This window comes from Lagenorhynchus albirostris, chromosome 7 (genome assembly GCF_949774975.1).
Source record: "Lagenorhynchus albirostris chromosome 7, mLagAlb1.1, whole genome shotgun sequence".
Taxonomy (NCBI): domain Eukaryota; kingdom Metazoa; phylum Chordata; class Mammalia; order Artiodactyla; family Delphinidae; genus Lagenorhynchus; species Lagenorhynchus albirostris.
In genome coordinates, this window is record NC_083101.1 from 8,211,890 (window position 1) to 8,222,594 (window position 10,705).

At 54.8% G+C, this 10,705-nt stretch overlaps 1 protein-coding gene across 7 annotated transcripts in view; it reads left to right on the forward strand.

Annotated features, from left to right (window-relative positions):
- The window catches only part of SH2D3C (SH2 domain containing 3C), a 31,643-nt gene extending 21,818 nt beyond the window's left edge, over window positions 1-9,825 (forward strand). For 4 of the 7 annotated variants that reach the window (XM_060154291.1, XM_060154289.1, XM_060154292.1 and 1 more), the window contains 8 exons: window positions 470-924; window positions 2,227-2,351; window positions 3,861-4,384; window positions 5,309-5,424; window positions 5,992-6,163; window positions 6,980-7,091; window positions 7,461-7,667; window positions 9,208-9,825. In XM_060154291.1, coding sequence (XP_060010274.1) covers window positions 470-924; window positions 2,227-2,351; window positions 3,861-4,384; window positions 5,309-5,424; window positions 5,992-6,163; window positions 6,980-7,091; window positions 7,461-7,667; window positions 9,208-9,383 — 1,887 coding nt within the window. In that variant the 3' untranslated portion in view covers window positions 9,384-9,825. Of the gene's footprint in view, window positions 1-469; window positions 925-2,211; window positions 2,352-3,860; window positions 4,385-5,308; window positions 5,425-5,991; window positions 6,164-6,979; window positions 7,092-7,460; window positions 7,668-9,207 lie in introns of all 7 variants that reach the window. The other 3 variants (XM_060154288.1, XM_060154290.1, XM_060154286.1) reach the window with 1 other exon arrangement.
- Window positions 9,826-10,705: the final 880 nt, after the last annotated feature.

Consider the following 10,705-nt stretch of genomic DNA (forward strand, 5'->3'; position numbering starts at 1 on the left):
GAGCCCAGTGGGAGAAGTGCAAGAATGGAGCACCCAGCAGGGAGTGTGGGCTGCCCCGAGGAAGGGGTGCTGAGGAGAGAGGCCATTATGAGAAGGATAGGAGTTCACCAGGTGGGCAGGATGGGAAGGATGTTCCAGGCCGAGAAAGTAGCTTGAGGTACAAAGGCCCAGAGACGTGCCAGAGCACTGGGTGTTAGGAGGAATGAGGATTGAGAATCCACTCTGCCCACCGTGAGACCTGAGGAGTGGGTCTGAGACCTGAGTTTCAGATCATGGCGACCCCCATCCCAGGGTGTTATGTCCTCCCATGCCTGAGCCTCTGTTTCCCGGACCCAGGGCCTCTGGCTGAATCTGGGTCAGAGGGTGCAACTCCCAAGCTTCAGATATCTCTGTTCACTGTGTCCCCCAGATCCCGGGTCTGGCCCTCTCTGCCCCTGCCCCGCCCCAGCCTGACCCTTGCCTCTCGCAGGTCTCCGAGACCCTGGTGCAGCGCAATGGTGACTTCCTCATCCGGGACTCGCTCACCAGCCTGGGCGACTATGTGCTTACCTGCCGCTGGCGCAACCAGGCCTTGCACTTCAAGATCAACAAGGTGGTGGTGAAGGCGGGTGAGAGCTACACCCACATCCAGTACCTGTTCGAGCAGGAGAGCTTCGACCACGTGCCGGCCCTTGTGCGATATCACGTGGGCAGCCGCAAGGCTGTGTCAGAGCAGAGTGGAGCCATCATCTACTGCCCCGTCAACCGCACCTTCCCGCTGCGCTACCTGGAGGCCTGCTACGGCCTGGGCCAGGGCGGTGGCAAGGCTGCCAGCCCCGCCAGCCCCTCAGGCCCCAAGGGCAGCCACGTGAAGCGGCGCAGCGTCACCATGACTGACGGGCTCACCGCTGACAAGGTTACCCGCAGTGATGGCTGCCCCACCAGGTGAGTGAGAACCTATGCTAGGCCTCAGGCTCCCCATCTGTCAAATGGGGGTGTTGGTAATGAGAGTGCGGGTGAGAAAGGGGAGGCCCAGTCACACGGGTCTGAGGTGCTATGACTGCCCTGGAGCCTTGGTGTGTGGGGAAGGACAGGAGGAAGCTCAGGCTGTGCTGAGTAGAAGTCTGGAGCGCAGGTTGCCATCCCAGCTCTGCTACAACTAGCTGTGCACCCTTGGCCCTGGCATTCCTCCTCTCTTGCCTCCATGTTCCTACCTATAAAAGGCCCTCACTCAGAAAGCCCTCTCTGGCCTAGGGGGAGCCCTGGGTGCTGTCCTGTCCCAGGCAGGGGCCTGGTCCTTGTTGCCAGCCCAGCCCACCCCACCAAACTAGGCCAAGGTGGGCATCAGGGCAGAGGGCTTTGCAGGATGCAAGCCATTGCACAGGGAATGGAATGTTCTCAGCGACATTTTTGATGACACCCAGTTGTCTGGGGCTAGGTGACACCGGGCACTGATCCCAGGAAAAGCCACAGCAGCCAATCATTCCTGAGGCCCTACTGTGTACCTGGCCCTCTCCTGGCGCTCTTGCGCCCAACTTCAGTGACTCCCACGTCCCCCTGGGAGGTGGCTTCTGTCCATGCCCCTACTTTGTAGATGAGGAAATAGGCTTGGAAAGGGGCAGCCGCTTGCTAGAGAGTGGTAGGACCCAGATTCTAACCCAGGCCCTCAACTCCGAAGTCTGTGCCCCTAATTTCTATGGCCTCCCTGGCTGTTTGCAGCAAGACCTGCCATCCTGTGCCACCAGCACTTGGATAGGTCCCATCTCCCTGGGCCTGGGCTGGGTGCTGTCAGCCAAGGAATCACTGGTTGGGTACCCTGTGGGGAGTAGCCACTTGGCCTGTGGTTTGGAACCAGTGATCAAAATGGTGCCAGGATCCACAGGCCATATGTGCCCAAGGCATCCTGGGTATAGTATGGGAGCAGTGAGGAGGGGCCAGGCTGGTGGGCCTGGCTCCCTTGGCCTGCCCAGCTTTCCTGCTAGCCCCTCTCCCCAGACTGTTCTGCAAGTTGGGGGCAAGGTTCCCAGGGAAGAGAACAGTTGTGCAGGTTGTGGACTGCACAAGCCTTTCCTCCTCTGGGCTTTAGTTTTTGTACCTGTCAGTTGGGAGGTTGGACTTGATAATCTCCAAGCCTTTTCTGCCTTTGAAGTTCAGCAGATATTGGATGGAGGCAGAGGTGGGGGTCCTAATACTAGCTGAGGACCCTGACCTCTGGGATCTCTGCTCATGAAGGTGTCTGCTCCACAGCACATCACTGCCCCACCCCCGGGAATCCATCCGCAACTGTGCACTCAGCATGGACCAGATCCCAGACCTGCACTCTCCCGTGTCCCCCATCTCTGAGAGCCCCAGCTCCCCTGCCTATAGTACCGGTATGTCCAGCGGAGGGGGTAGGGGCAGGTGGGGGGATCTGGTGGGAGTAGCCTTGTGTGCGCACGTGTGCACTATCTTTGACGACTTCTGTTATAGTATGTGATCATGTGTGTTTCTACCTCTTTTCTGAGAGCAATGCCCTGCAAGAGTTGACACTAAAAACTTGCCAGCAGAACTATCGATGTTGACGTGCAAAACATATCCATGGCTTGTTCATTCTGCAACGACTCATTGAGTCCCTGTTGGGTACCAGGCACTGTGCATGTGGTTTCCAGTGCATTCTCCTGAATGTTACTGAATCTGGCTCCAGTGCTGTGAAGTGCGTGTGGTCAGCAACACTCAGCCCCCATTGGTCAAGTGCCTCCGTGTGTGGTGCTCTGCCAGGCCCTGCATCGGCTGGGACTTAATGCGTCCCGGATTCCAAATGGTGGGCTCAGACCGGACTCGTCATGCTTGCTTTAGTCTTTTAAATAGACTTTTTCAGAAAAGTTCTAGATTCACAGCAAAATTGAGCAGGAAGCACAGAGCGCTGTGCTTTTTTTAAATACAAAGAAAATTTCTACTGTAGAAACATGCCACTAGTTCACTTCTGGAAGAAAACAAGTGTTTTCAACAGGCCATACTGCATATTGCCCACCTGGCAGGAAAAGCTCACAGACAGAGGTACATCCCGGGAGGAACCTTTGCTGGGAGACACTGTTGCCATGTTGCTGTCTGTATGGGTTGTCACAAATTCTTCTCTAAACACGGGCCTGCCAGCTTGTCATAACTGCCACCTTGCCTTCAAAACAACACCCTTGGGTGTAAATGTTAAAATGCCTTGCCACAAATTATTTATCGGACAATTTCTAAGCAACGCTGCTCAGGGAAGTACCCAGGAGTGAGGACTTAACACCTGGTTTTAAATCCCAGCTCTATGCTTTGCTGGCTGGGTGACCTCAGGCAGGTCAGCTGGCCTCTCTGAGCCTCAGTTTTCTCATCTGGAGAATGGGGATCGTAAAAGTACTGACGCACAGGATGTTGAGAGGGTTAAACGGACTAATGTGCAGAGAAGGATCTCGTAGCCAGTAAGAGCTCAATAAACATCACCTCTAATTTTGGATGATGGTTACTGTTTTGACTGGTATATCTCCAGCATGTCACCAGTTCCCAGGACACATGTACTCAATAAATCATTATTACTAATTCATTGAGAAATAATTCCATACGATGAACTCCAGCAAGTGCTTAGCTTTTCTGAATCACGGAAAGCTCCTTCAGGTAGCTCCGTCGTTCCCCAAGGCTACAGCAGCCTGAGGGTAGGAAAGTGAGACTCCTGGGGTCCAGGTAATTTCAGAGTACCGCGAGAGCTGGGCAGTGCGCCAGTCTGCTGGGCTGGGCCTGGGTCCAGGGAGGTGGGGCTATCACCCATGTAGGGTGGATGGAGCCTGTCCTTTGGGAAGGGGGTGGGGGAACCTCACTGCGTGGGGAGTCATGGAAACTAGTCCTCTCTCTTTATCTCCCTGCAGTGACCCGTGTCCACACCGCCCCTGCCGCCCCCTCAGCCACAGCGCTGCCTGCCTCCCCTGTCACCCGCCGCTCCAGTGAACCCCAGCTGTGTCCTGGAAGTGCCGGGGAGTCGGACAAGGGCCCTTACTCCAGCCCCCCCCACACCCGCTGCGAGGCCTCCCCATCACCGTCGCTCAGCAGCTACAGCGACCCGGACTCTGGCCATTACTGCCAGCTGCAGCCTCCTGTCCGTGGCAGCCGAGAGTGGGCAGCAGCCGAGGCCTCCAGCCGCCAGGCCAGGAGCTATGGGGAGAGGCTTAAGGAACTGTCAGAAAATGGGGCCCCCGAAGGGGACTGGGGTAGGACCTTCACAGTCCCCATCGTGGAAGCCACCTCTTCCTTCAACCCGGCTACCTTCCAGTCACTACTGATCCCCAAAGATAACCGGCCACTGGAGATGGGCCTCCTGCGTAAAGTCAAGGAGCTGCTGGCAGAGGTCGATGCCCGGACGCTGGCCCAGCATGTCACCAAGGTTGACTGCCTGGTAGGTGCTGGGTGCACACTGGGGCAGGAGGAGCACCTCCATCCTCTGGCTTTGGGACAGGGGTCAGGGTGGTGAGGAGCTGGCCCCAAATTCCCAAGTATAGCGAGTGGGCCTGGATTCTGACTTCATGGCCGTCCTTCACTTGCTGTGTGACTCTGACTAATCACTTTACCTGGGCCCCAATTTTCTCCTTTAAAAAAAGCAAAAACCGAGATATTCTTGCTTCCTCCAGATGTCAGTTTGGCACTGGAACCGAGGAGTCCTGAAAGCCAGTGGCGTCTGGCTGCCTGGGACACTTTCTGAGCCTGGTGAAAGTCAGTCTGGCTGGTCCAGGGAATATAACAGGCCCGACTTCCCGTGTCCACCCCCCCTAGTGGACAAAACTCATTGCCTAGGTCCATAAATTATGAATGCCTGGGCCTTTGCTTTGAATGGATCTTGACCATCTAAGGACCCTGACTTGTTCTCAGTCTCAGTTTCTCTCTCTGAACTTTGTGGCGGGAGGGCACAGACTGCTTGGTTGCACTGGTCTCTGAGCTCAAGAAGCAAGAAAAGAAACAGTGCTGAGAGGTAGCTCTGTGAAGAGTGCTAGGCGTGAAGGGAGCAGCCCTGGGGTCTAGGCCCACTGTGTGACCTTGGACAAGCCCTTTCCCCACCGGACCTCAGGTTTGCCTTCTGGAATAAGGGTGTCCTGGGCACCTCTGGCCCATGTCAGACACCTCTGGGCATTTTCCCATTTATCCCGCGTTTCACGGATGGGGAGAATGAGGCTCATTTTGCTCCATGTCAGAGGGTTAGCAGTAGAGCTGGAATTCAAACCCAGCCTCCCAGCCAGGCTGCCCTCCAAGATAAAGCTCCCTGACTCCCAGATGGCTTGAGCTAGCCGTGACAGAAAATTAATCAGCCCTCTGGGCGTCCTTGTAGGTTGCTAGGATACTGGGCGTTACCAAGGAGATGCAGACCCTAATGGGAGTCCGCTGGGGCATGGAGCTGCTCACTCTCCCCCATGGCCGGCAGCTACGACTAGACCTGCTGGAAAGGTAAGGCGAGTACACAAGGGGACTCACGGGGAACCCCCTGGGCTACCGCGCGGCCCTTCGCTGTGGCCGGTTGGCCAATCACAGTCTCTCACCCCGGCTCCCAGGGATTCTGGCCACGCCCCCTATCCCATTGACCAATCGCTCCTTTTCCATATCCAGCTCCAAGTAATCTTGGTTTCCCAAAGACCGAGTCCTTTATCTCCGAATTCACATTTTGCATCCTCTTGACCGATCACAATCTGTGAGCCTTGGCCCTCTCATCAGCTCTGGCTTCTCTCCTTTTCTTTCTTAGAACAGCTCTACCAGATGATTTCCGATGATTTCCGCTGATCGGTCACAAGCCTCTCAGCCTGGCGCTCTAGGGCCTCTGGCCCCGCCCCCTGACTTATACTGACCAATCAGAAGCCCTTAACTTTGCTTTTCCTCACTCTGGCCGCGCCCCCTAATCTCATTGACCCTTTACAATCTCTCGCTTTGGGCTCTGCCCTCCGCCCCTCAGCTCTCAACCACAAGGACCCCCAACCCTAGGTCCCTGGCCCCGCCCCTCTGACCTGGCTGCTCCGACAGGTTCCACACCATGTCCATCATGCTGGCCGTGGACATCCTGGGCTGCGCGGGCTCCGCTGAGGAGCGGGCAGCTCTTCTGCACAAGACCATCCAGCTGGCGGCCGAGCTTCGGGGGACCATGGGAAACATGTTCAGCTTCGCTGCAGTCATGGGCGCCCTGGATATGGCCCAGGTACTGAGGGGCCCACACAGAGCTGGGCATAAGCTAGTCTCTGTCCGGAGGAGCCCTAGGATGTGTTCCTTTGGGATAGCTGTATATTGAATCAGGAAGAACTTTGTGACCTTCTAGGCAGCATTGGTGACAGGGTAACTGGGAGCACTGAGTCCTTTAAGTGCTGACCTGCTCCCAGACAAAGTCTTCCCTTTTCCCTGCTCTCAGTTTCCCTACCTGTAAAATGAATGAGGAGCATTATATGAGTTTAAAGAATAAATATAAAACGGCACTCATTTAGCAAGCACCGACTATATGCTAGGCGCTACATCGACTACTTTAGAAGCACCAATTCCTCAAAAAAAAGTCTCATGAAGGGAGTGCCTTTACTGTTCTCATTTCACTTATGGAGAAACTGAGGCAGAGCAGTACTTGCCTAAAGTCACATTCAGAGGCCGAAAAAGTTGGGATTCAAACTAGGTCTGTCTAATTTCACAGCCCGGACCTCATCCACACTACACTTCCTCTCCTTTGCCTCGTCAACAGTGACAGCAGGATCCCAGAGCAGTGGCTCAACTCCCAGCTCTGCCACTTATTTTTGGAATGACCTTGGGCAAGTCATTCGCCTCTCTGAGCCTTAGTTGCCTCATCTGTAAAATGGGTTGTTGGGAGAGCTTCATGGGAAACGTGTGAAAAGCAGTCAGCACTGTCCCAGATTCATGAATGGTGACTGTACTAATAATTATTATCCCATATTTGGGTGTCCGCTGGGCAGAGTGGCCTGTGGCCCCAGCAGGCCCCTTCCCTGGCAGGTCGCTCACAGTCTGGTCTCCCCAGATTGCCCGGCTGGAGCAGACATGGGTGACTCTGCGGCAGCGACACACAGAGGGAGCCATCCTCTACGAGAAGAAGCTCAAGCCATTTCTCAAGAGCCTCAATGAAGGCAAAGGTACATCTCCCACCTGGCTACGTGACCTTGGACAGGTTCCAGCCCTCTCTGGGCCAGCAAAGACTCTCCCCGTGGGGAGGATGATGAGGGCTTGACTGAGCTTTGTGCAGGCTGTCCCCCCACTCACTTTCTGCATCTGGCAACCGTGTATGCCACGTCCAGGTCCAGCCTCAGCCCCTGAGCTCGGCCAAGGCTGCAGTGGGTTCAGCTGGAGGAATCCGAAGGGTTTGTCTCAGGAGTCAGAATCCCTGGGGGCTCTCTCTGGGACCTCAGGCAGGCCCTTTCCCCTAAAACATCCTCGGTTTCTGGGACCCTGGTGGATGGCTGGGCCCTCGGAGACCTCTAAGCACCGTGTGTCCCTCCCTGCAGAAGGCCCGCCGCTGAGCAACACCACATTTCCTCACGTGCTGCCACTCATCACTCTGCTGGAGTGTGATTCCGCCCCGGCCGAGGGCCCCGAGCCCTGGGGCAGCACAGAGCACGGCGTGGAGGTGGTGCTGGCCCACCTGGAGGCTGCCCGCACCGTGGCACACCACGGCGGCCTGTATCACACCAATGCCGAGGTCAAGCTGCAGGGTGAGTCATGGGTCGCAGCTGCGGGCGATCCCGCCACTGATCCTGCCAGCCTGGGCCTCCCTCCACATGACTTGCTCTCCCCTCTCCTCCAAACACCCCTTCACATTTCTCCATCCCTCTTTCCTGCATGTTTCCCTGACTTCTTTTTCTCACCCCTTTTCTTCACTTATTCAGTAGTCTGACAAGCAGTTGTTAGTGGCAGGCACCAGGTTGGGTGCGGGGGACAAAGAGATGATTCAAAGAGCACCATAGCTGTGTATCTTAGCTTCTCTGAGCCTCAGCTTTCTCATCTATGAAGTGGGCATCCTAACAGGCCTACTTTACAAGGTTGTTTACAAAGCACTCGGCCTGGGGCCCTGGGGCTGAGGCAGACCTGCCCTGCCTTCAAGGAGCTCACAGTCTAGTCAAAAAGTAGAACTCCTGGGCTTCCCTGGTGGCGCAGTAGTTAAGAATCCACCTGCCAATGCAGGGGACACAGGTTCGAGCCCTGGTCCAGGAAGATCCCACAGGCCACGGAGCAACTAAACCCGCGAGCTACAACTACTGAGCCTGCGCTCTAGAGCCCACGAGCCACAGCTACTGAAACCCGCACACCTAGAGCCCGTGCGCCACAACAAGAGAAGCCACCGCAATGAGAAGCCCACACACCACAACAGAGTAGCCCCCGCTCACCGCAGCTAGAGAAAGCCCGCGCACAGCAACAAAGACCCAACACAGCCAAAAATAAATAAAATAAAATAAATTAATTTTAAAGAAAGTAGAACTCCTCCTTGTGGAAGGAGAAGAGAGAGAGCGTCTTCAGATAATCCATCTTTTACTTTTCTAGGCAGTATTTAAGTCACAAAAGTTCTCTGTAGACCAATTGGAAATAACAGCTGAGCAAAACCAAGATAAAACAAATCACCAACAATTACCTGGAGGTAAATGCCGTGAGCATCTGGCATGTGTCTTTCCTGCCTTTCTTCTTCAGAAAGGACAAAAAAGAAACTCCTTTTTTACATTTATTTACAAAATATATACACGTTTCTTAGGAAAAATTTTGGAATTTACAGAAAAATACAAAAGAGAAAAGAAAAATCTCCCCCCAAATTAATTTTTTTTCTTTTTTTTGGTACATGGGCCTCTCACTGTTGTGGCCTCTCCCGTTGCAGAGCACAGGCTCCGGATGCGCAGGCTCAGCGGCCATGGCTCACGGGCCCAGCTGCTCCGCGGCATGTGGGATCTTTCCGGACCGGGGCACGAACCCGTGTCCCCTGCACCGGCAGGCGGACTCTCAACCACTGCGCCACCAGGGAAGCCCCCAAATTAATTTTAATATTTTATCTTCTAGTCATTTTTAAATTAGATGTTGCAAATAGTAAGACAAAGACTGGGTGCTAAACTGCTTGGTCATGTTCATCAGCAAACCTTGTGGGATCCCTGGTGGAGGTGGGGGGAGGTCCCTTGGAATGAGGCCCTGAGGCATGTGGTGGCTCCGAGCAGGAGTCCCAGCCTCCGCAGCTGGATGGTGGTTCCCTGACCCCTGTGCCCCGCCCTGCAGGGTTCCAGGCCCGGCCAGAGCTCCTCGAGGTGTTCAGCACCGAGTTCCAGATGCGCCTCCTCTGGGGCAGCCAGGGCGCCAGCAGCAGCCAGGCCCGGCGCTATGAGAAGTTCGACAAGGTCCTCACTGCCCTGTCCCACAAACTGGAGCCTGCCGTCCGCTCTAGCGAGCTGTGACCCCCATGGACCCTTCCCCTCTGCAGCTGCGGGCAGCAACAGGGACAGAAGGGCACAGACCTTTCCCCAGAGCACCCCAGGGACACTGTGATCAGCCCGAGAACGTTCTGGGTTCAACTCCAGGATCTCCCTTGCACCTCCAGGGTCCTACGTGGACTCTGGGCTCCATCCCACCTGCTACTCACTCACCAAGTTTTCCTTCAGGAAGAACTGGAACCCCTGTTTCTCCCTCCAGCTTCTGCTTCTCCCCTTCCTGCTGAGGTGCCCTGTATTTGAGCCACGGGAGGCTTCTCACACCTCCTCACTCTTCTCCAGGCACCTGCCCCCGCCCCCTCACCGACACCAATGCCTCCCTCTGGCTGTAAATACATCTGTCTGTTCTGTAAATAGATGTACAGAAACCGTGTTCTTTCTTTCATATAATAAACTTTTATGACTCTTTCTTCTGTCTCTCAGGGGGCTTTGGGGTAGAAGGAAGTGTCTTTTCTCAGGTAAAAGGTGGAAAAATTCATTCAACAAATACTTATTCAGCACTTGAAACATTCCAGATTGTACCAGGATCCAGAGTTACAGCCAATTCTTAAAACCCAGTCCCTGTCCTGGGGGAGCTCACAGACCAGAAGGGAGATCAACAGCTAATTCCAACCAGTAGGAGAAATACTGACCTGACCTGCTCCTTCCCCACTCCCTGCCTCAGCAGCCACAGCAAAGCATCCCGCAAATGTACAACCCAGGATCCTAGATGTTTGGGTGGAAGGGCTTTATGAAATCTAAGATTCCAGCTCCCCTCAGGAAAACAGAACTGGAGGGAGAAGGGACTTGCCCTGGGTCACAGCAGCAGAATGAGGAAGGCTGGAACCTGGGTGTCCTCGCCTGGAGTTCTTTCCTTTTCTCAACAGTGGGAACTACTAATTTCTTTTCAAGTTTTGAAACGTGGCCCCAGAAGTCTTCGTGTGTGTGTGTGTGTGTGTGTGTGTGTGTGTGTGTGTGTGTCAGGTGGGTGACGCAGGAAATCTTTGAGGAGGGCCGTGAAAGCAGTTGTCTTGTTTTCATGGGTAGGGGAGGTAGGCAATGTGGATCAGCATGATTCCAGGCCAGGCTGGAGGCCTGGGGACCCTGTTCACTGAATTTGAAACTACTGGGGTCCTTTACCTTATGAATCCTTTGACCAACAGAGGATGGATGACACAGTGCATTAGATCTTTGGCAGCAGCCAGACTTGGGCCCAGTTCACTAGCTGGGTGGTGTTGGAAAAGGGGGCCCTGTTGGGCCCTAAGTTCCTCCTCAGTAAATGGGGACAGTAACAGAACTGATCCCTTTGG